The 25,854-nt window shown below is 42.0% G+C and overlaps 2 protein-coding genes across 14 annotated transcripts in view; both read right to left on the bottom strand.

Moving 5' to 3' along the window:
- LOC111235220 (calcium-activated potassium channel subunit alpha-1) overlaps positions 1-13,265 on the bottom strand; it is a 156,698-nt gene extending 143,433 nt beyond the window's left edge. For 7 of the 13 annotated variants that reach the window (XM_022763606.1, XM_022763603.1, XM_022763601.1 and 4 more), the window contains exon 1: positions 13,068-13,265. In XM_022763606.1, coding sequence (XP_022619327.1) covers positions 13,068-13,250 — 183 coding nt within the window. In that variant the 5' untranslated portion in view covers positions 13,251-13,265. The remainder of the gene's footprint in view (positions 1-13,067) is intronic. The other 6 variants (XM_022763596.1, XM_022763595.1, XM_022763597.1 and 3 more) reach the window with 1 other exon arrangement.
- Positions 13,266-19,884: 6,619 nt separating this feature from the next.
- Positions 19,885-25,854, bottom strand: part of LOC111235365 (disks large homolog 5-like) — a 34,448-nt gene continuing 28,478 nt past the window's right edge. Inside the window, exons 25-34 of the mRNA XM_022763802.1 lie at positions 25,545-25,709; positions 25,264-25,447; positions 24,201-24,349; positions 23,250-23,420; positions 22,487-22,677; positions 22,261-22,404; positions 21,914-22,041; positions 21,560-21,669; positions 20,642-20,751; positions 19,885-20,493 (exon numbers count right to left, since the gene is read on the bottom strand). Coding sequence (XP_022619523.1) covers positions 20,390-20,493; positions 20,642-20,751; positions 21,560-21,669; positions 21,914-22,041; positions 22,261-22,404; positions 22,487-22,677; positions 23,250-23,420; positions 24,201-24,349; positions 25,264-25,447; positions 25,545-25,709 — 1,456 coding nt within the window. The 3' untranslated portion in view covers positions 19,885-20,389. The remainder of the gene's footprint in view (positions 20,494-20,641; positions 20,752-21,559; positions 21,670-21,913; positions 22,042-22,260; positions 22,405-22,486; positions 22,678-23,249; positions 23,421-24,200; positions 24,350-25,263; positions 25,448-25,544; positions 25,710-25,854) is intronic.

Below are 25,854 nucleotides of genomic sequence, written 5' to 3'. Positions count from 1 at the left end.
GACTATAACAAATGACTGCACTTAGGAGTGCATTTCTGAGTCCTAATGTCATTTTTTAAGTCTCAATTAAAGGTCTGCGTGGGATAGTTCTTTCAATCCCACACACGCCCACTCCCACAAGATTACAGACCATTACTGCCTGTTGCTGCAGATGTGCCAACCCACTCCTGTCCACAAAAAATGTTTTTATTCAAAATCTCTCAGCCCTGCTCCGCAGGGAAAATGAAGCAAATTAGCGTGTTTTTAGCAGTGTTTTTACAGTACTAAAGTGTTTAACTGGCCAACCTTTAGAGGACATGCACTGAAAATAAGTCGTCTTGTCAGGCTTCAGTAGTGATTACATTATTATTTTAAAATCATATTCATGAATATTTCCTATCTAATGCCATTTTTTGTTTATAAGCAATCCAAAACATACAGTACCCTAATTATCCTTTGTGAAATTTTCTTAAAACGATCACTTGGATTTAAATTTGTAAGTTTTGCTATAGCTACATAGCCAACATTAGCATTAACAGCTGTTTACTTACCAGTTTAGAGGAAATGTTGCGAGTTCAGCATCAAACTTCATTCCTTTACTTGCCAAGAGCTGTCTCCAGTGGTGGAAAGCAACGCCTATGTTAACTCTTGTTCCTATCACGTCTTTTCTTCGACTGAAGTGAGCGCCTGTCTCATTACCTTCCCATAGCAACTCAATGTAGCCCTCATTCTCTCCTGAAGACGTAGCGCTGATACAATGATGGCTGAAGCTCTTGTCAAGCCACAATCACCACCACCTGCTCCTGGCAAGAAATGACGTTCAGCTTCAGAGAAAACTTGCAAATAGCTCCTTTAAACGAGATGGCCAATATCATACGCACAAACCTTTGTATTGTAATGTTTAAAATTAAAATGCAGAAGTAAAAACAAAGTTATTTATATTATCATATTAAGTAATTATAATCACACACGCACTGTTTTCTGTGTCTCTGTTACCAACCAGTGGATTCAGCTGTTTGGTTGCTGTTCACCATAGATCAAGCACAGGTGGAGCTAATCACACTAATTATGGCTGTGTTCCACTCAAGGGTCCCAGGAAGCCAACAGTGAGCCAACAGCGAGCCAGCACGCACAGTACCAGAGACCTGAGCATCTGGAGCCAGGCTGAGAAGCTGGTGAGCCAATATTGTCAGCAGATATTAGCTTGTCAAATATATTTTGATGGCACAGTACAGAAATAACAGAAATTAATGTAGAAACAGCCTTGTCTTTACTTAGTATTAATAAGTATTCATTTTTCAACTTTAAACTGTAAAATGCAGTTTAATTAACCTCAGCCTCAAAACTCTACTCCACTATTGTTGCAACGCTACCACTGTCTTTTTCCTGCTATTCATTAGAGTTGCGGAGGTTTAACCGCGATACATTTGCCACAGTGATCAGTTAGTCTTAATCCTTGAGGTCTTTTCTCTTGTTAAGTCTCACTTTTGTGTAGCTTGTTCAGGTATGTTTTTATAGTGGGGCTGGTAAAAGGCATTGCTGGCTTCATTCTGTTTTTCACACACAAAGGAAAGATTTTCTGTGACTGCTGATTTTTGTTCACAATCTTAAACAAGATTCTGCTGCTTGATTTCTGCAAGCCAAATTCTCCAGTTACACAAGAACTTTTATATCCATGACATTTACTGAATGCATTTATGTCCCCCAAAGAATGAACCCTGTCGGTTCTGAACACTCATGAGTTTCCTTCCAGTCTTTGGCCCTTAGACCAAAATGTCAACTTTGCACATAATGTAATCTAATAAGAAGATTGCCATGAAATTTGCTGAGCCAGTGCTCCTAAAGGGATAAACCCTTTCCTTTAGCCCCACTTTTATGACAAACTTTACATTTTTAGCCTCACTACTGTTAAGCGTCTCAGAATAACTCTATCGTCAGTATGTTTGTTACATGCAACTCTTGTACTTGCAGGGCTTTGGAGTTTCTGTCCGTCAGTTCATGTTATGTTTAATAATTTTAGCTCAGTATAATTCTATTCTGCTCTCATACATTGGATTTCAAGAATAATACTAATGTGTTGTGATGATATACTGAGTGTGCGAGGCATGAAGAAAAACCCTACTTTGATCTTCGATCTGTTTTCCGTTAGATGCTCCACTCCAGCTCCTTATCACGGTCTGTGCAACACATGGGGATATTGAGATAGTCCTGCCATGCACCACCTCCACTCCACTGCTGCTGCATTAGCAACCAAATCACATTCTTGCTTAGTTTCAGTGCAACCAATTAAACCCTGCTTTTGAGATGTGATGACTACATCTCATTGCTCATTCCCTGAGCACTAGTTAAAGAGCTGGGAGCTGCTCTATGAGACTGGATTTGTGTCTAGTCAAAATTTTCATCAGCCTATTGCAATAGAACGACTAATATCCAAAAAGAAAAGATTTTACATTAATGGTACATTTTAGATTTAAGATCATTTTAGAATCCAAGATGACATCATTTAGAAAGGTGATTCAAATTTTTTAACTAATCTGTTCTATTAAACAGCATAAACAGCATATTTTTTGTCATACATATTTTTATATGAGAAACAATGTCCTAGAATGTTTACGCAAAGATATAAAATGTCTAACAACCAAGTTTTAAGTAGTGAACAGCACAGACAATAGCCTCACATGCATGTGTATGAGAGGCTTTGCTCAGTCGATCCTTCCTGAGCTCTCCATGGTGCTGAAAATCTTCACTTGTTCAGAATAGCTGAGGCCTATGGTCGTCATGTTTAATGCATCCTGCCAAAACACAGAGATGGAGCACAACTGCTGTGTGTCACCGTGGCCAATGGATTCCACATCTCAGATGAGCACTGTGAACAGCATTACGTTGTCTGAATATTAGAACTAATCCCTGCTGCTCCCCTGGTCAACATCATAATTGAACCGCACATTTCAACACAGACCAAAAACTACCCAGAGGCATCCAGGGTGTGAATCCTGATTGACAGTAGTAACATAGTGAGTAGCAATTACCATCGGCGCTGAAACAATATTACAAATGACTTTCTTATCATGCATACGTACATCTGCCTGTCATTCAGAATCAATAGTTTTATCACATTTGACACATTTCTAATCCAACTGTTAACAAGGCTGCAATCTATTGTGGATTGTAATGTTTCAGATAATCACCATGGAGCCACATTTCTGTAACCTGACCTCCACTGAATTGATATCACCACACTATTTTCCATTGTAACACAAAAGTGACACTGCAATTACACTACACTACAAAAAACAACTGATTCACAACTCTATGTGAAAAGGAAAGGGAGGGATGTTTGTTTATGCACCGTGCACACTCCCAACTGAAGCCATAACAAGCAAATCTATATCTTTATAACAGATGCCTGTTACAAACAGATGATGAATGAGTTCATGTCCCATGGCTCTAACCAGAACGGATAGACTTATTATTAGTAATAAATAAAAGGATATGCTGACTGAAATGACATCCAGACCAATTAGTTCATACAGACGCATATATTTTATGGATGAGATCATCAGTTGTATTTGTATCTGCATTGTTTGTCATTAACTTATAAGTTCATCCATAATGTTAAAAATGGCTTCTGTTTATGGGATAGACACATATCGTCATTTACAGATTAAAATATCTACTGTCCAAACGATCCCCAGGAGGGAAGCTATGCAATTTAATACCACTTACCACTACTGACCAATTAAAGTGTTCCTTAATCTCAATGGCATCAGTTGTCAGAGAGCACCATGGGAGCTCTACATTATCATCCATCTTTAATGAGGCATCCAGCAACGAGCCCATACATTCTGTGCATCATCTGTACATGATGTCTACACATGCTGTCATTTGGGGCTCAACACTGGGCGCATCATCTTACAAAGCTCGTGTCACTCCGAAATTGCTCTGCCTCGCTTGGTTCACGTCTAGATACATTTCACAGCTTTCCGAGCAATGCCGAGCAGCAGACGGAACCTGAGTGAGACAGGACCTTCTGGGATTTCACTTTTGCAAGCATCAAACAGGGCTGTAATTGACAGCTGGGCTATTCATTCTGCGCAGCCACTCTGGAAAATGTCAGAAGAAGTCAAGAGGTAAAATCATTGTGTAGCAGGCCCGCTCACTTTGGCTGAGCAGGGTTCAGCTTGTAGTCTGCCCTTCACTGTCAGTCGAACCTGCATTTCCTCATAAAAAACATTCCATTTTATTAGTGTCTACTGCTCACTTTACTAATAGACACTGACTGGGATGCTGCCAAATGGGGTGCAATCTTAGCATTGTAGCATGGAAGCTATGAAGGCACATTGTTGGCACACAGAGAGAAACCTGAGCCTGCTGTTAGCCTGCAGGGAGAATGACAATTAGCATATTAGCCTAGCACCATTGGAGGTTAATTGAGGTTGCCAAGGGCAGAGGCTGTGGTGGTAGTGGTGGTGGTGATGTGTAATCCTAACACTTTCTTAACCTTCTCTGGGAATGGAAGCTCTGCTTGTGTGCCCAGCCACTTGTATGCTCGACCTCACAGATCCATTCATGTATGTTGCTAAGAGAGCGAGCTGATCTCTAAACAGGAAACAGAAACGCCGCCTGCTGAGATCTTTGAAGGTCACTGCAGTGTCCTCTACACATTATCCCTCTCTCACTCCGTCGCCATCTCTCTCTCCCTCTGTGCATCAGTGCACACAGCTCAAAGCGCCAGTTAATATGTTAACTGCGTTTTGATGTCCACATATCAATGCTCCACGGGCTTCCCCAATTTTGGAGGGTGGGTGGTGGGCTGAGAAGAATGGAGCGAAAATGAGGAGGAGAGTAGGGGATGGCTGGCTCTGCCTGATAAAGGGCTGTGCACGTGCTGGCCTGTCTGGTGACTGTAATTCAATGCAATAATATGGAAGGTTTGGACATTTCTAGTATTCTAACACTTTCGTATGATAGAAATCTGAATATATGGCTCAATGTGACCATCGAGTTTGGTGTCTAAAATGGTGCAAGACTCTCAGCAGTAAAAGACTACAGACAAACATTGCATGTGCATGTAGATTCTAAGCAAAACTGAACAATTTAATCAGAGCAGAATGGCTCCCACATCTGTTTCTGTCACTCAAACACACAAGAATTTACAGATTTGACAAAGATAAATGAGCATGAAAATTAGGCTGCAAAAGACAAAATGAGCACTATATGCATTTCCGAGCAGTATGCAGTGGTTATCATTGGAAAATACATGTTGCGGTCCTTATTAAACAATAGTTTATATAGTTTAAACACAAACAACGATATATCCACATGTGATAATCAACACCATGTCAAAATAACATCAGCTCAACCCTTTTGACTAGTTGTTGAAACTACTGCAATATGCAGTGTTTCTTGTTCATTGTTTCATCTTGTTAAATTTGATTTCTATGGCCTGGCTATAAGGAGAGCATCCAACCTACACACACACACACACACACACACACACACACACACACACACACACATACTCACCCTTCCTCTGATGTTAAGCTGTTTAAGGACAACAACAGCTGAGGAAGAAAGCTGGTAGACTGGAAACCATAAGCCATGATCCCGCTGGCTAGCCAGGCACTAGCTAGCTATCTCCCTCCTGCAGGCCTCATATGCCAGCTTAGCCTAGCCAGTTTCAACCAGCAGATCTATATGCAAATGGTTTTCTACTGCCAGTTTGACTAGGCAAGGATCAGGTGGCTTAGACCCTATCACGCATTTTCAATTTTGGGAATGCCAATCTTGCACTCTTCCCGCTTGTGGAGCCAGGTACACCCTTCCCCTCTAACCTTTAACCTCTGAATACTTCTCAGGGCGTGGACGTCCTTTTAATAGTCCAGTGACTGGCCAAAGAAGACATAACAGCATGACAGCAGGGGAGCACGGTTTGGGTACAGGGGGGTGGACCTCTGTGTCTGCCTCATGATATACATAGTCTGGCCTGATATATGGCCTCTCCTTGTCTGTGGATTATCATACATCAGCATGGCACACTCGAGTTGTCCCTAGATGGCCATCAAATCAGGCCCAGAGAATTAGGGATTAGGGTCCAGAAAAGGGAGGATCTCCACTGAAGAATAACTCATGAGTCACACATTCCATATGACAGAAGCATGAGAAAAGAAGAGACAGAACAGGTTTGTAAAAGCTTACATTATATCCAGTATGAGCTGCTGCTGTATAATGTCTATTTTTATATCAAAGAGAGCAAAGATTCCAACATATACACACAAATGAAATAATCTCAGCTGACTCATCTCCACACAACTTCGTGTTCTTCTTCAGTTCGGTTTCTAAAATCAATTAGTAATTTAAGTCTCCTGTAAAAGCAGCAGCTTTGCTCTGTTTTCTATCATTGCAAATTGAATATATTTGGATTTTGTGCTGTTGTTTGGACAAAACAAGCAATTTGAAGATATCACTTTGCACTTTGGGAAATTGCAATGGGCATTTTTACAAATTTGCTTAGCAGACTAAGTAAAATGAAAATAATCATTAGTTGTAGCCCTACTCCTGATATAAAAAAAAAGGGCTGAGGGCCAGCAAGCGTGGAAACTGGCCACACTTTGCCCTGCGACAGCTCTGAGGCATGCTCACTCCCAGCAAGTGTCAACAACACATGACAAGACACATGCAACTCAGCCACTGGCCACTAGAACATAGTAGTCCGCTCCACACACATTCCTGAGATGACGTCAAAAATGACAGCCGTATTTGCAAAACAAGTATTTATCAAGTGTTTTGTGTTATCCACTCCGCAGCACTCGCACTCATTTCATCAGGTCTCAGATTTACACATTTTATTTCTTCAATTAGCTCTGGATTCCAGTAAGCCAGAGCGGGATGAAGCGGGCCGAGCTGGGCCACGTTAGGCCGAGGTTAGTGAGAGCAACAGCTGATGGCAGGGTGTGTGCTCTATGCTGCTCTGGCGAAATGCAGCTGGTCCGTTGCCAAGCACAAGGGAGTACACAGGCTTATAACAGTTCCTCTCTGCAGGCACCTCCGCAACCCATTCCAGTGAAAGGTAAGCGCACTGAAGAGTGTCACAGCATATCTCATTCACTCTGCCATAAGTTTGGTTTTTCCTCATCACATGGGCAGACACAAACGTGAACACAGGCCAACACTGAGGTGGGTTTCAGACTCAGGTATGATTAATCGCTCTGCAGTGAAGCCTTAGAGCATAAAAATCAATATCAATCTTCAATTATGGAAATGCATCGCAATGATTTAAAATTCACAGAGGCTGCCACATCTCATTAGATGACCGATCATAAGATGGATTTCTTCTTGTGAGGAAAAAAACTAATTTAAAGAAAACTAATTTACCTTTCCACCTTTAACCTTAAAGCTATTAAAGGTTAAGTGATAAGACATTGGCTTTATCATGAACCCTCTGACTGCAGACTGACAAGGGTCAGAGAAAACAGACCCCAGGCACCAGATGAGTCCCCGCCCCACCTGTTTATCAGTCACATCACAGGAGCAGAGTCTAGCCTTCAGTGAGGAGAACCAAAACACAGCACACCAAACTCTCATTAGATAAGATGAAACTTTAATGATCCCATGATTGCCGCAGGGACACAAGGCTGGAGCAGCAGCAAACAAACATGAGAAGCAAGATGAGCTGAATACAAATAATCTAGGATAAAAGGGAAAAATAGCAGTTTCAATATTAATATTTGTAAAATATAATTAAATGTATTATTCAAAATGTGAAAAGATATGGTTTGAAAGTGTTTCCACGCTTGCAAAAGGGGAATATGGAATAAGCTGAAAATGCAGTGACACAGAGTAAAATTTGTATACAGAGAAAGATGTGGAGCTGTTGTACAGAGGGCCATACAAGTGTGGAGAAACTGTCTCAAAATTCTCCCACATATTCTGAAAGTGCAAATGGAATCTATCCATGTTTGAATGTGTAATTTAAAAGCCACATAGTGGTGTGTATTGTCTGTGTCTCTACCACCATAGACAGAAAATATTGGTGGATGTAAATAGTGTACATACAGAAAAAAAAACATTAATGCACTGCATGTACTGATTCACATGCAGAGAACATACAGATGTAAGTACAAATCAGAAATTATGCAACAAAATGTCATCTAGATTAAGCCTGGGCACAGGAGAGATAAGTGTCAAGAGCAGATTGTCCAAACAGAGCAGGTACACTGCTCCATCACCCCTCTCACTGAGCTGTTTGGACAGAAACAACTGTACAGTCCTGACGGCTGTTGGCTCTAAAGTGCACATAAAACACTCCATGTTGCACCTTAGGGGGATGAGGGGGAGGCTGAAGGTGCTCAGTGCAGTAGCTGCATCAGCTGTTGAACTGAGGCAAGGTGGGAGGTGTATTTTTTTATTTTTTTAGTCCTCATTTAGCAGGCTATATATCTCACCAAAACACACTGACACAACGTGTAGTTTGGTGCTTAGATTGAAATACGTGACAGTCTACTCTGACTCTGCTTGTGCACTTCCTCTGTATTGTCAGTTCAGACCCGTTTGCAGCTGATAGGACTGAACAATGTCTCTCCTAACTGCTTCGTGACAGGTGTCAGTGGCTAAGTCCACTACAGCTCCTCCTCTAACTGGTGCAGAGCTGAAGACTGTTCTCCTTTACACCTCAAGATGAAACAGGCTTCTAAACATCTGTAGGGAATGTTTTTGTGTAAAGTCACTCACACTCTGGCAGCTACAGTTGTCGAGGCCCTCAGTTCCTGACAACTGTGAGTGAACGATGCATTTAAAAAGAGGTGAGACATGGATGATTTCCGTACTGATGGGAATAGACGACTTTGTACTGAAAATCTGGATCATACCAACATAACCATATCACTTAAACAGCTAGCAGATCATGGTAACTGGCCAGTCACACTAGCTAATAGTAAATTATTGTTAATAGCATTAGCTGACATTAACCTGCTGCCTAATTAACCAGTTCACAAAGCTAAAAATTAGGGCCACAACTAAGGATTATTTTCAGTTTTGATTAATCTGCCCTGATTAATCACGTCATTATTGAAATATCAAAATATTGTGGTAAAAACAAACACAATTTCCTACAGTCAAATTTTACATCTTCAAAGCATTTGTGTTATCTGACGAACAGTTCCAAATCCAAAAATATTCTGTTTACAATCATATGAGAGACAAGCAAATCCTCACAATTTTTGTTTGAAAAAGTCCTTAAATAACCAATTATCAAAATGATTGGATAATTGTATTAAACATTTTCCATGAATAGGCTCATTTATGACTCACCAATTTGTTTCAGCTCCAGGAAAAGTAAACTGAGCTCTTCACAGCTCTTGGTGCTTTAGACTTTAAAGTTTGACATTTTCTCGGTCATAAATATCTCAAATTCCACCTTGTCACACTTTTATGTAACAAACAACACAACAACAAACTTCTGGTTAGATTTCATTGGCTGTCATCACTACACAAACATTGACTGGAAAACTGCAATATCAGTTTAGTTTTATAAGAGATTCATGAGCCCTGCTGAAGACAATGTCAGGTATTACTCTTTTTTTTCCTTTTTTTTCTTATTAAAACCATGTTTTCACAAAGTCATTTTCTCCAGAGGATGATGGTGCCATTCATGTTTGAATAGAGATTAATGCCACAAACGCACAGCCTCCATACTCCTCCTCCCCACGCATCCCAAATAACAGAGGCGTCATATAAGAACTCCTGGAGGTGGCATGACGCAGAGTAGATAACTAGACCATTAGATAACCATACAGCAGTGAAGCAGCACGGCACAGAATACAGCACAAAAACTCAGCAAGACTACAAGACCATAGGGACGGGAAAACAGAGCAGAGCTTATATGCTAACAAGCCTTGCAGCGTGGCAGTGGTTTCCTCCACTTCAGTATCACCGAGCAGTTGTGCTTACATTTCTGTCACTCATGCATATGCATCTGCATTGTCTTGAGTGAGTCTTTCCCTTAGCAAGAAACCCCATATTTAGAACGTGTGAAGTCTTGAACTGCACTATAAAAAGAGAATGAAATAATGTCACTCATCCAGACAGCCTGAGAGCTGGTGTTTGCAGGGGGACTTAGGGCAAATCGCATTACGAATGTGGTTGATATGTGGCTTAAAAGTGGCATTTGAGCACTCTGAAACACCCAGCAGATAAATAATGCCATAATGTTGCCATTACTTGCACAGGGTTAGAAAAATCAATATGGGTTCTGTTTTGTTTTGTTTTTTTTAATTTAATGCTGCTTTTTCAGTCCACCCAATAACACATTGTCCATAATACAGCTGTTCGGTTGTCTTGTCTTGTTTTAGAGAGATAGAGGTAAAAAGGTGATTATCCCTGATGCTGAGGACTCTTCCCTGGCTCCATGGAGTCCTGCGTTCATTTATTGGCTTTGCAGTAAAATGAGCAATACAATACAGACACTGTCATTGAACAGTGCAGACTCCAAAGTTACACTGCACATTTTTCTTTGTGGCATCCCCTTATATATCTCTCTTTCTTGATGCGTATGATCTCTATGACCCTCAACCTCTCCCTTATAATCCCGGACAGAGAAGTTGGCCATTTAAAAGAATTCAGACACCCGCTGTGTGTCAACGGCGCAGCGCAGGAGGACACTATGCAATGCAGCACCCCCTCTCGAACCCCTCATCGGCCTCACACCCCCTGGTTTCCACTTCCTCCTGTGTCTCTCTCAAGAGTTTCCACCTCTATTTCCCTGCCTCTGATTCCAGGTTCCCAGTACGCCAACTATGCATCCTGTTTCTGACACATGCCAACAGAGCTGGCCGCACCAGTCAGCTGAACACAGATCCAGTTTCCCCTTCTTAATACTCCTAACAAGCCTTTTCCCTCTGCAGCCAAGTGTCAAGCCCACCAAAGTCACCTAACGGGATGGCTCTGTCATCCACAGCACAACAACAGCACAACACAACACAGAGAGGCAGCACCAACAGACATGTGGTCTCATTTTTACCGTTTCTCCTCATTTCCAAGAGATGAGATGCAACCAGATACCCACCAGCAGTCACAAGATGGATGCCTCATTATATTTGCATGGTTTATTTTCATCACTTTCCCTGCAAGACGGTGTGAAGTATGAAGGATGACATATGGTTTGGTGCCATTTCTGATACTGGGATCCATGGGCATGACAAAATGACAAGGGGGCTGACAGCCAAGTAATGTCCTAAATGATATGCTGGGCAGAATTATCTCAGTGTAAATAAGAGATGTTTAGATGGGACAATTTTTTGTGTACTTGAGATTAATCTGAATTCCAGAAGCCTCTTCTATCACGTTATTGTCTGCTTTCGTTTTTCTGCATGACCAGTAGCATGAGTGGAAGATTCAAGTAATGGAGAAAATTTTAACTCGAGATGATCAGTCACGTCACCATCCAAAATAACACAGTTTTACTGATCATATCTGGATTGGGAGGTTTGTGCATAAAGGTGAATGTGGAGCTGGGAGATATGACTGCATCGGTACTATTTAGAGCATCTTTCAAATATGAATTTATATTACATAAATACATCCAAAATCAAATTGTTGTCCAATGAAATGAACTGTGTTTGACTGTTTTTGAAAAACTCTTCACATATGTAAAAAAAAACAACAACAAAAAAACAAGCTCATCAGCTAATTTTTTTTTTTGATTAATTTTTTTAAGAATTTTAAAAAAAAAAAAAAAAGGGGGAATCATCAACTTTAACATGATTATACAAAATAACCAAGATGCGATAAAAGACAAAAGCAAGTACCCAGTACGGCATCTTACGCCAATCAGTGTATCAGTCAGTGAAAGGTATCTGCTGTGTTTATTGGCAGGTAAGGACGCCCTGGCTCCCAACCGCCATAATACCAAACAGAAAAGGGGCAGAGAAGGACCAAGGCCACCAAAAGAACATGACTGAAGAGCAGCAGGAGGGACACGGCTCATCCAAACGAATTGGACACAACCCAAATACTGTAGGACGAGGAAGCTGACACTCGCTCTGTCCTTCTTTCCTTCTCATCAGTGTCACTACATCCTCTTTGCAACCCCTTGGCACTTAACACTAAAGACAGATTTAAGAAAAAAAAAAAAAAACCTGCCATTACCTGATGTCTTTTTGTATTAAACATCTAAATATTTCCTCATTCCAAACAAGCATTGTGAACATGTTAGGCAATGTTTTTGCACACTCTGAGCAACATTACCTTATAGCTGCCCCTCTGTTCAGCCAGGGGAGCACATGCACTACACACAAGTGTGTGAGTCATGTATGAAGCAGGCTTTAATATACACATGAATCAGCCATGATTCATCTTTAATGCAGGCCACCCCAAGCAAAGGAATGGGCAGTCGCCCTTTTGTTTTATCCTCATTCCACATTAGTCCTGCCAACATGCAGCATAACCACATTTCAGCCGCCACTGAACGTAAACATTAAAGAGTACAATAACAGAAAGCTGTGGGAAGAGGGAATGATGTTTCCAGATACTTAATATTGCAGAGTTGTTGCACAGTGTGTTAAGGGACAGTCTTGATGTCATTGGGTCTGCATGAGAAGTCCCAGTGGACTTCATTAGGTCTCGCCGGTGGAATGTGCAGGATCATATGTTTGGTTACATGAAACTGGTGTGTGGCACCCCTGAGATGTTTACTTTCACCCTAGAAGTTACGAGCTGATGAGGCATGAGGATTCTCTGGTGTATGTTGAAGCAAAATGAAATGAAGGAATTGGTCTCTTCTCATCCCACCCGTATCTGTCATGCAACCCCCCCCACCCCCCCCTATTCAAGAACACAATCATCTTCAAGGGATGCATTCATTATAAAGGCACTGCAATGGGCACTTAATCTGTTCAGTGGGTGCGTATGATGCAGATGATGAGAAAACCATAACATTCAGCTTAGTGGCATGTCACTTGCACAGTGAAGGCCATCAGAGAACAAGAAGTCAAGGCCAGGGTGACAGGAATATCTCCATTATGTGCATCAGTGAATCTATGTGAGAGCTTTTACATGTAGCTACAAACTGGCTGGGGAAGTGGCAGCCATACCTTGGGTTTGATGTTGCAATGGCAGCAAACAGTCCACAGATATTTGAGGGTCCTCCATAGCAGGATGATGAAGAGACCCCCAAAAAACGTCACCATGGAGGAGGCGAGGAATGCCCACCACATGCGCTGTCCATTATTGTCGCAGGGCACCTCAGACGAGAACGGGATGACAACGTCTTCCATCTTGGATATTAAGATTGAAGAGTCCGGATTTATATTATTAATGATATTGCTTGTCCTCATAGAGCTGTCGCTTCCATGGGGAACGGTGCCATCTGCTTCAGCTAGCATTTAGGAGCCTTGGAGAGCCTGTGCCAGCGTCCCCAGCCCCACTCACCAGCCATATTGCTTGAAAAAAAAAAATCCCCCTCTTCGCTGTTGATTATGTTCACCCACCCGATGGAGTCTCTTTCTGTGTTTTAGCAGCCTATGAATTGTTTATTCGTGACAGCGTGAGACACCGCACACGCGGACCTGACCAAAATAGCGGGTCGGTGGCCCTTGGAGAGAGGCATTTAAATCCGCAATAATGACGAATCTGAGGCGCTTCTCATTCTGAGGGATTTTCTGGCTCTTTCACGCCAAAAGCCATGGCAAGGACGGCGTCGTTTGCAGCCGCTGAGGCTGCCAATGATATCTCGGATAATGTTAAACACAACGACAGTGAAGAAAAAAAAACACAAGGTTTCAGCCTGTTCTCGGCGTGGCGACCTCTCTCTAGCCGTCTTCCATTCAGGGATCCTGTCGATTAGCAGGCGGGGAATCGATTTCACTTTCTTCTAAGCGTCAATCGAGTGTGAAGAGCGGTTTGCAACAAAACGAAAAACACACACAGAGAAATGCTTTAATTCTACAGTTGGTCAGCTGTCACTGCGGCGCTGAAGACTACATGTTCTTGCGGGCGTCTTCGTTGGCAATTCTGCGTAAAAAGGACTGGCGCTCGGGTGGATGTCGCTGTCTCCATTCGGTCCCCCTGCAGCCCTGGCACGGAGCGGCCAGCTGAGAGCGCCTGTCAGATCGCTCCAGAAGGAGAGCGGGGAAAGGGGGGGTGGGGTAGGGGGGTGGGGGGGATTTACAGGTAGGAGGGCGGAGCGAAGCGCTAATAATAAAGATGGACAGAGGGGCAGTAACACCGCGACGATGTTTATTCCAAGTGGCGACCGCCTCTCTGCTGCTTGGCTGCATAAAAGAGGTAGGCAACAATTGCGCCTTTGCGTCTTTAATGCACGCCAATGACGCACGTCGCAAACACAGAGAGGCTATGAAAAGCAACAGTATCGATCGGCGATAAATTTAAGGATTATAGCTTAGGATATAAACATCACTGCAAAAGATGAGTCCCCATAGGAATCTTGACACCAGTGGATATAAAACGACAATAAAGTGAGGTTACTCATCATTGACTACAACACTGACAGTTCCTGGAGGGATATTATATTGTAGAGAATTTTCATTAAGGATAGTGCTCCCCCTTTTCAATTACTGATGATAGGCGTCCCTGTTTTCATTTGGAGAAATGAACTTGATAAAAAAAATGGCCTCACACTTAGCAAGAGAACGGGGGGGGGGGGGGGGGGGGGGGGGGGTTGAGAAGTTCTTCTCGGTCAATTACTGTAATATGCTTACACTTTTAGCTCACATATTAGGGCAAAAACAGGTGTGGATTGGTGATGACGGTGAGGCACGACTAGCTGTGGTTTATGGCTGCACACAGGATGCCCCTCAAGCACCCAGTCAGACCAAAGGGATATGAGAGGTGGGGGGGAAACAGCTGGCCTGAGGCCCTGAATAACCACTGACCCCTAAGCACCAGAATGGGCAGGTGTACACAGCCACCTGTGTCACAAGGCTCCAGACTTCTTGGAGGTTGTATGCAATAATCTTTCAATAATTTTCCCGCCTCCCCACCCCAAGTCCTTCCCAATGATTTGATTCAAAAAGTGCAATTGATGCTTCCTATCCCCTCTGCGTTGATTTAAAGTGAAGGCAACATGATTCACAAACATCAGCCAAACCTTTTCTTTTCTTTTTTTTTGAGATAAGCCAGTAAATGTCCCATCAAATGTGGAATTATGACATTCGATCTCAAGCACAGATCATTTGAAAAGTAAACATGTTTAAGTACAGTGTGAAGAAGATACGTGATATATGCTCCATGATGGTAATTTATTGTCTGGGAAATATTAGTGCTTCTACAGAAATAGCTGCTGTAACAGAATCTTTTAACCTGGGAGGGGGTCGAGTTGTAAAACACCAAATGACAAGGAGATCTGTAAAATATAGTACTTCAGGGTTATGAATGTCTATGCAAGCATTATGACATCACATAAAATAGAGGCAGTGCAGGACATCACTACTACCCACCATTGGCTGGTGTATTGGATATGAGAGTTCCCCAGTTCCCTCCACATCATTCATGTAAAAGTTTGTTTTCGAATGACCCTGCAGCAAAACATCAAGAATCAAAATCAGACGAACAAAAAAGTTTCAGCTCTAATGTTACATACAATGTTTTGAAACTTTATTTATGCCTTGTGATGCCACTGTCAGCATCTGATCTGTTACTGTTCAGGCAGCCTGATAAGTAGTAGGATGGGCCTTGAGCAGAAGCTCTGAATTTGTCCTCCTGCTGGTAAAAAAGATGAACTGTCACATTAAAGGCAAATGATGCTGCTCCACAGCAGCGTAATGGCAGGATCCACTGACTCTTTTTTTTTTTTCAAATATTACAACATCTTCATAAAAAATGAAAATTCACAGAGGTGATATCCGTCAGGAAATAATAAAGCCAAGATTGCCAAAGCTTCGCTATGATGAAAAATGTTTTATTAATGCTCATCTTTATTAAATAAGTGATGAAATCTTCAGGAAATAAGTGAGGTGTTGATCACAAGTCCGGCTAACGGAGGCCTTCCATTCAGAGTAATAATGTTTATTCATGTTTTGGATTCACACAGAATTACAAATTTATCTGCAAATAATTTATGATGCATATTCTCAAACAAAATCAATCTTACCACCATACATACTCTGTGTACAAGCCAAGCGAGATCCTAAATCCAAAGCAACAATATCCCCCCCATAGAGGTCACAGAGTGAGAGCATCAGCAGCACATGCTACATACATTATGTGTCATAATAAATCCTGCCGGTGTTTATGCTGGACGCAGCAGAATGGACTCGAATTGATCAAAAGAAAGGCCAGCTGTTGGGTTAGTGGTTCCTGTGGGCCGACAGAACTTTAGCCGGAGGGTCTCAGCGCTGACAGATGAGGAGATTAACGTGAGAGCCGTCAGGTGGTAATCCCACGGGACATTTGGAGATGCTAGAGTTAACATGCTGGAGAAGGGGACAAAACAGAGAGAAACATGCCTCCTCACTCTGACAACGGGATTTGACGTGAGCCGGGAAAGGCCACGGCTTGCCACTGTGGACTACAAAGATCCTTTGCTGTCAGACTTGAGACTTCTCAAGTTCAGTCGAGCTGTCAGCAGCTGTCTTGAAACAGACACCTCAGCAGGAGGGCAGGAGACCCTACCCCTTTCTAAAATAGGCAAGAGGAGACTTGGAGGACATGAAGAATTTGGGACATGACATAGCAGACTTGCACCTACAGTATATCAGGTGTAGTTTAAAGTCATTAGTCACTGAAACCATGAGCAATATTCTCTGTAAAGCATTAAGTAACTAACATCACAGTGGCTTGTTTCAAACAATGAGTGCTCTCTCTAATCTACAGCTGAGTTTCAGGCAGTTTGAGGCAACAGTGGATGTTTTGGAGACACTGGGTGCTCTCTTGCCCCAGTGAACCTGACAGGCAGCTGGAGGGTAGCCATTCACTGTGACATCATAAGCTAGAGGACCATGTGACCCCCGATGCGGAGCTCGGAAGAAAGAACCTTTGAGTTAGAGGCACCCAATCAACCAGCAAGATCTGGTGTAGCTACAGGCCGTCCAACTGCATGGAACGCAACTCTCACAGCATGCTGCAGAAACACAAGTTTTTTTTTTCCTTTTATATATTTGTCATGTTCCCAGTAAGTGTAACATTTAGGAGTAATTCTCAAATGATCACATGACTATTAAAACATGTATGTTCTGAGCAACAATAGCCAATGATTGAGACAATGATTCACCCTACACTTGCCTTTATTGTTCATTCTTTTAAGGAAATCCTTGTTTCTTACAAAAAAATTTGTTTCTCTGCAAACATTTTATTTTGGAAAGGTTTTTCACATTTTCTGAAATCTCCAATAAGAATCAACCTGTGGGGTTACAACAACCTATTACATTCATAATGAATAAATTGTGATTAAATGTAAGGGATTTGGTGGAAATTGAGTCAAAATGAAAGCAAAAGCTGAGCAGTTAAGAAAATATTCTGCTGGTAAATGACATACATCGGATAAATCATAAAGAGGAGAATTTAGCAACACACTGGCAAGTGAAGACAATGAACGTATGGAAACAAAATCATAGCCGGCTTTGAAATAGGAAGAAATAGTGGTGTAACATCCTATCAAATGTCCACATTATATAAGGTTAAAACTGCTTTCATCAGAAGATAGGTGCTCATAAATACAGGCCCAGGTCTACAAGGTTATACAATACAATGTCTCTCTTCTATTAAATAAAGAGACTTTAATATCAATGAGATCCCTGATTAAATAAAAGTTATTGAAGTGACTGATACACCTGCATTATCTCAGGCTTTCTTCTATAGAAACTATCTTATGGGGTGTGATGGACTCAATGTTTTAGTAAGAGAGCATCTCAATATGTGCTGTCCTTATATTAAAACATTGGGTCCAATGTGTGACAGCGCACATTGAGCTGTCATCATCTAACTGCCAACATGATGTATGACAATGGTGCTGCTGAAGAACAGACAGAGCCACAGTGTCTTTAAAACTGTATAAACCCAAGGATGCAGCTGTTTCTTTAAAGCTGAATCAAGGCCACATCTTTATCGCTCTGGCCGAGATCCTTCAGATATTGTCACACTACCTTATCTCAACTCAGAAATTGATGGCCCTTTCATTTGCTGATGCTTTCAGCAAAAAATGGATTCACTTTCATCCTTGTACACGTCAGAGGGACAAAGTCACATTTCAGCAAGACAGAAACAGAAAACCTGTCAGCTCTGCTTTCGTTCTCTTCTTTAAAATCTAATCTAAATAAAAAGAGGAGACAAAGAAGCATCTCAAAAATCATCTCACTTTTCAAAACTGTTTTCAGTATTACAGCCAGAGGAAACTGTGACAAAAACAAACAAAAATTCAGTCCGAGTCCATGTTGTGATACAGAAAATGAGTTTTATTCTCATGTTAATGTCTCAACATACAAATCACATTCTTTTTAATAAAAGAAAAGTTCAATCAGTACCTGGCATCTAGATTCTTCTTTCTAAAAATACAACCGAGTCACGTTGTATCCCGCTGTCTCTCTCTATAACATATGCTATCTACTCAGAAAAATAGTAACATTACAGTTTGCTTCTGCTTACTCTTTTAGCCCAATAGTCAAACTTGTGGACTAATTTTCCTTTGAAAAACTGTGCAAGAATAGATCCCTTTTTAATAATTCAAATAAGAAGTGATCCTTTTTTTTCTAATTAAGAATAAAAAGGCCATCAATGAAATGTAAGGAACTGATGTGATACATAAAATGTGAATTAGTTACAGTAGAAATTATAGTACCTATTCATAGTCTACTGAAAACCTAGGAACAGTTACATGTTTAAGGTTCACAGATAAACAAGTGCAAAACAGAAATAAAAAGGATAAAGTTGCCTTAGTGGATTTTGGCACATTAAGATACAGGATATGGTTTCGAGGAAGGGCAGAATATTTTTGTCAATATTTTTTGCCTCCTGAATAAAAAATACAATTAAATAACAATGAAAAGTCACTAACATTTAAACGGACCAGAGGAAAATCCTTTAAGATATTACCCTGCAAATTTTGCTTCATAGTGTCTCTTTTAATGAGTACATCGATAAGTGACTGACAACCAACCACAAAAAAACAAAAAATAAATTTAAAGGAAAAAAAAAAAACATGCTAATACCTGCTAAGACATGACTTGACTGCCAGACGTTCCTAGGCGTATGACCTAGTGAAAATACATGTAATATATATAATTTTTTTTTTTTTCAGATGTATCTGCATATTGTATATGTTATACTCTATATTGTTGTTAAATATATGTTAAAGAGATAGAATGATAGTTACACAGTGGTCTGTCTAGCCCTGGAGTGCATTCTGAGGAGTTAACCCGTTGGCCGCCGCGTCGGCCGACCCTCAAAACCTCGCCATTGTCATGCACTGTACTGGTCTCAAATCAGCCCCTAAATCATCTAGTCCACGATAGGCGAAATGATTACATCGGATCTTGAAGAAAAACTTTCAAAAATCATCTGAATGTTCTGGCTAAGTGACCAGGGGCTGGTTTCAGATCAGGCTTCTTCTCCGAAGGCACTTCCGAAAGGCCCATAAACTGTCCGCACAACCGGCTACTATAGAAACACAATGCATAGAGCACACATCGATGTGTTTTGAGTTTTCATGGCCGTCGCTGCTGGCAGTCGAGTTCCGTGAGAACGCAGCTGCATACCTCAAGAGGTTTGATGCTTTTGCACTTTTGTGAGGAAACACCACAAGGAATGTGATGTCTGATCCTGGCATTCCATTTCTATAGCATCGTATTCACACTAACAAAACAACTCATCTGAAATTGTCATTACAATTGTGAACAACAGTCTCAATGCTGTTTTCTCTCTCGCTCACACACACACACACACACACACACACACACACACACACACACACACACGCACGCGCGCACACACACACACACACACACAATTAGTTGTCAGTCGTTGTCAAATGGGTGCATATTTGTAGGGAAACCACAAATGTCATTTGGTACACGGGTGGGTCAGGGGTTGCTGAACTTCATTAGTGTTGAGGTTTGTGTACACAGGGGGAGGGACACGCATTCAAGCAAATATTGAACATCAATACTCAGACTCGTCTTTTGACTGTAAACGGATGCTTATAATGCAGCATTACAAATACACCACCAGAAACCCTTAGGGAAGACTCAATGAACTCTAACGTCGAGATCCAGTGCTACTAACCTGCTCCGGAGTACATCAGAAATAAAGGAGGCTCTGATTATAAATCATAAATAAAAAAATATCAATAATTTACATAACTAGCTCGCTGTAGGGTACCTATTGGTATAGTGTGAAAGAGTTAATTAGTGTTTGGGGAATGGAGATGAAAGCTGCAGCTTGCTGTAGTGGCAGCCAGTCTCCTCTAGGGGCAGCCAAGTGGAGTCCACAGGACTTTACTTTGTTCTTGATCAACTATAGTCATGATCTGAGTGCAAATGTAAGGGAGGGTGCCACCTTGGACAATACCTGCAAAGAAAAGGCGACTCATTAAAACAATAAATAAAAAACAACAAGTACTGAACTGACAGATAAAAGTAATCTATTTGTTCTGTAAACACATACTGGGCATATTATCTGTGGTCTAAGCTGGTTTTTGCTTTGATTGCATACGAACCTGTGAAGAATTTGCTGTACTCCTGCTCTATCTTCTGTGCACTTTCAAATTGCTCCTTGGAATGTTTTTGAGAGACTTTGTCCCGCAGATAAACTGGATCTTTCTGCTCCCTGTGACAATAAGAAAGGAAAAAAGATGGAGATGGTCTTTCAGATCAGAGCCCATATATCCATTGTCAGTGGCCATTTGTCTTTCTTACATTTTCATTGTGTTTAATTAAGTTTTCAATCATTCAGAACATTGAATGCTTAGATATTTACCAGTGAGGAGAGAAATGTGAAAATCAGTCTCAAACTAGTCAAACTACTGTTGATCAAATATTGAGGTACTTTAATACTTAAATATTCAAAACATGTGACAACAATAATGTCTGATGAATCCCTGCAAATATTTATAACAAACAGCAAGTGAAGGAGGGATACAGCGCTTATACCGAGAACCTTTATTTTAAAAAGAAAGAAAAAAAACATTATGTTTCACCAGCTGTTTGGGATTATGTGTGTGGTGGAGTGGGGTGCTTTGGTAGACACGCCAAAGGGTTCATGGTAGAATGGAAAGTGTGAAGGCTTATCCTGCTCCATCCATCCATCCATCATCCTCACACACACACGCACGCACGCACGCACACACGTGCACACACACACACACACACACACACACACACACACACACACACACACACACACACACACACGGGAGGGGTGCCACTGTTCCAAGATATCTCTATCCTCATACTTCTGGTCTTAGCACAGGACTCCAGACTTTATTTGTCAAGCATTGTGCACCATGCTACCACTTTTGTCTGTGTGTGTGTGTGTGTGTGTGTGTGTGTGTGTGTGTGTATGTGTGTGTGTGAGTGTGTGTGTGTGTGTGTTCCAAAGAAAAGAGATCTTTGCCCTGATTTGTGTTGCAACTTACTTGATCTGCTTGGCATTTTTGTAGCGGACGAAGACAACAATTGGATAAATGTGAACGCTGTGGAGCCTTTCGATGGCGTGCGGGGCGATGTCGAGCAAACAGTGACAGCCCTGTATCCAAAAAAAAAACAAAACAAAACAAAACAAAACAAAACAAAACATCACTTAAACAGATGAACTAATTCAATGCACCGTTTCTTACTGCTTCACGACAGGAATCTTGCTTTTCATTCATCGATATCCAAGTGCTGCGATAGTGACAACTTATCTTAACCAAAGGCAGAGATTAAAGACAAACAGAAGCCATTTTATAGTTCCTGATAAACTGATGAGAAAGAGAAGCACTGGCTAATACCTTATCTGTTATTTCCTTTATAGAAGCAACCGTGGTCACATCAAAATGGCCACTCCTGCGCTTGTAGTCTATGAAGAGGCAGTCCTTGACGCCCCGCTCGATGGCTTGCTGGGATGCCTTCATCACCTCTGCAGACAGACAGAATGAAAGAGTAAAGAAAATTACCAATGGGACAAAGCATGGATATTCCTCAAGGGAGTAAATGGATCATTTGATGGAAATAAAACCCAGCCGTTCCTTCAACCCAAGAGTCTTATTTTCACTGCACAATAATCAAACGGCTATTAAGAACGTAGATAAAAGATTCCTTCCCCTGATTTGTAGGTCAGACAAACATCTGGACTCACCCAGTACACATCTGCAGAACTTCCCAGGAGACTCTTTCACGAGCATCTCCTTGACTGGGTCAGTGAGCGGCCCGAGGATGAGTACCGGTCGGGGAGAGGTGCACTCCACCTTCTGGACCCGCTGGTACGCCAAGCTCACGCAGTCTGACACAAAGAGCACACAGGTCAGCCAAATATCCTTTTCAGCGAGGATTTCATTCCAACACATATAACCCTTTCTTCTCACCATCAAGGAAAGGGATGGAGTCTGTGCTGATGGCGTCCAGAGCCACCATCTCTTTGCTGTCTTTGGAGCTGCTGCGTTTGTGTTTCTGTTTCCTTCTGAAGAAGGATCTGCGGGCCGCTGCAGAGAGAGTCTTGCTGGAGTCTTCCTTCATTTCTGTCACACTGTGTCTGCGGTAAAACTCTTGGTCCATCCTACGCCGCACATTCACACAAAACACAGATTTAAGTGAAGAGCATCCGCACAGGAAAAAAAAAGGCTGCGAGTGCATCAGTGAGTTTAAAATCATCAACAGTTTCACATGAGGGATGTTAAGAGACAATTTGTTGCACTAAGGTTAGGGCAAAGGTTTTGGTTGGGCATGTAGAGAGTCACAGTTGATTGGACAAAATGTAAATCTTTATTGAAGACTCCACTCTAGGATTTCAGTAACAAAATTTCTGACTTTAGCATTTCTTTAGAATTCATTGTTACTGGCTTCTGCCCCTTCAGGCCCAGTATAAGTACAGAAACTAAGTCAGAATCACTGTATTAGCCAGAAACTGCAACATCAGTGCATTTCTAGAGGGACGCACAATAAGACAGCAGTACCTTGCAATAAGTGAAAAAGCACAGTCCAAGATGTATGGAAGAAGAGGAGTGACATTAGATATGATTCCTGCATCGTAGCAGTATGGCACGGATTGTTGTCTCAGCTGTTACAAACTGTCCACTAGCTCAAAAATGTACAGTATGTGTGTAAGCGTGCATTGCATTCACCACCCACATGTACTTGCTGGGGATCTGCCCCCTCTGGATCTGCTGTGCGTTCTCATCTAGCTGCCAGGCCATCCAGGTCCCGAAGCTGCCCTTTGGTAAAGACTCATCCACGTACAGGATGTCATCCTTCTTGAAACTGAGGTCCCCCTCGGCCTCCCCCACCCGGTCGTAAAGTGCTCTGATGGGAGGGAGAGACAAAGATAGATGGGGAGTTATGAAGAGTAGGGCAGAACGAGGGTGTGAGGGGCGTAAAGTTGATAAAGTGAGAGAGGAGGTGAGGTATCAGGCAAGAGACGTGCGACGGGAACAAGATAAAGAATCAGAGATAGAAGGAGAGTAAGAAAGGAAGTGAAGTGGGAGTTCATCTATCGACAGTACAGGACTTGCTTTCCTCCTGTTGCAGCCTCGTAAGTCATTCCCGAGCAGCCTATCTGTGACAGCCCGGCCGGCTGAGTGTATTTACTGCAGATGACATCACGAGCCCACTTGCCTACATGACAAGTGACTGCGGCAGCTGCGGCAACACGCCCAGACAGACTCCCAACAATAAAACGTGACTATTTTAGTGCTTCTTTTTTCCATTCATATAGGATGTTATTTCTAATGTTTTGGAAAAACACTGAGCACTAAAATGGACACAGTGTTGGTGTAAAGTGAGCAGAGAGATTAGATAACCTAAATCTGTGGTGTGATTAGCATCATTGCAGTCACACAGTGGATCTGGGACATAATTGGTTAGATGAGAAAGATTCCAACTTGTCCAAGGGCCGCTCCAGTGGTGGTTCTATATATAGCAGCATAGACAGAGATGAGGTTGCTTGGGGAAAGTTAGTGTTGTTCCTTTTTTGCAGAGCTGTAGCACATAAGAAGAGAGGTGTAATGTGTGTGTGTGTGTATATATATATATATGTGTATGTATATATATATATATATATATATATATGCAGTATACACGCACCTAATATAAAAGCCATCTCCTGGAACATCTTTGAGCATGCTGAATTCATCTGGCCGATGCTGCACCTTGAATGTGACCATCTCTGCAGGCTTCAGCATCTCGACGTACATCTCTTCTGCCGTCTTATTCTTCATATTCACCGAGTTATACTAAAAGGCAAGAAGAGAATGAGAATGGAAAATAAAAGAATAGAGGCCAAGTGAACTTCAAATCATGAAAAACAAGACAAACTTGGGGCGAGGAGCAGAGAAATTTAGTGAGTGTTTACACTCATCTGTGAAATGATTTGCCGTGTCTGTGAAGGGTCCACTAGCAAACAGCTACATTTCCTCCAAGCTTTCAGCTGTATTAAAGTGTCGCAGTATTGATTTGTGCCATGTTTGGAGGGAGAAAACAAACAGGATGGGAGATTGAAGGACAGACTGATGCTGTGCAGACTGATGACAAAGCTACATGGCAATTCAGATAGCAGGCCCTTTGTGGCGGAGAGCTAAGTGGGAGCATGCCAAGAATTGTCTATTATGAGTTTGCAGTGCTCTTGGATAGATCACCAATATGGAGTGAGAGGGAACGCAGACGAGGAGGAGATCAATGAAAAACAATGACAGGCAGAAAAAAAAAAAAAAAAAAAAAAAAAAAAAGAGAGAGATGCCAGCGCCTTCTGGCAGTGCTCGAGTCTGAAATAACAGCAGCACATAAGGCTTTTTAAGAGTCAGGAGACTGCGAACGTCTTGTAAGAGTTTAGCTTTCAGAGATCACTTCTACTCCTCTTCTCTTTACTGTCTAACAAAAATCCACAGCATGATGTGAAATGAAAGAAAGTCCCACGTAAAAAAGATCTATCTTTCCAGATACCCATCTGCCTGAATAAAAAATACTCTATGGACTCAAGAATTATAAATGTGGTAAAGACAAACCTACATAAACCATCATTGTTTGCATAGCATATCAGTCAGTTGCTGAAGTCTTTGTGCATGTTTGCATACATGTATTATGAAATTAGACAACAGGTTGTGTGTTGACGCATGTGTGTTTCAGTAAGGGTGAGTGTGTGAGTCTGTACCTCTAAGATGAGGTCCCCAGGCAGCAGCCCATCAGGGCCTCTGGCAGGACTGTCCTCATCCAGGCTCTCTATGTAGACGCCCCGTAGGTTCCCTCCGCAGAGTGCGACTCCCACCTCCACTCCAGGCCTGCGCACCGTCACGAGCCGTGGCTCACCCACCTTCCTGCTGCCCTCAGACGGCATTCTGGAAGACAACAAGTGGTCAGTTAGAGACATGCATGGGGAAAGCATTCAGCAAAAGATCTTTTATCATTTTTATCAATGTTCGTGCGCATGTTTACCTGATGAAATTGTGGGGGCTGGTAGTGGGTGTGGTCTGTTTGGAGGAGGGAGTGAGCGTGCCCTCGTCTTGTTCGCTGAGTGTGTCGATGGTGGAGTGATTGTCGGGGGTGGCGGCCCCGCTTCCTTGGGGAGTCGACTGAGTACTGACCGGCTCCAGACGGGAGCTGCACAGATAAAAAATGTTTTGGCTCCATGGATTAACAAATTACACAAGACATTATGTTTAATGTACTTCACTGTTGAGGAATGACTCGGATGACTCTATGCATCATCTGGACAGGTCAGAGAGTTTAATTATTCATACTTTTT

The sequence above is a fragment of the Seriola dumerili genome, unplaced genomic scaffold (genome assembly GCF_002260705.1).
Source record: "Seriola dumerili isolate Sdu_G_001 unplaced genomic scaffold, Sdu_1.0 BDQW01000478.1, whole genome shotgun sequence".
NCBI lineage: Eukaryota > Metazoa > Chordata > Actinopteri > Carangiformes > Carangidae > Seriola > Seriola dumerili.
This window is presented reverse-complemented; position numbering and strand designations above follow the sequence as displayed.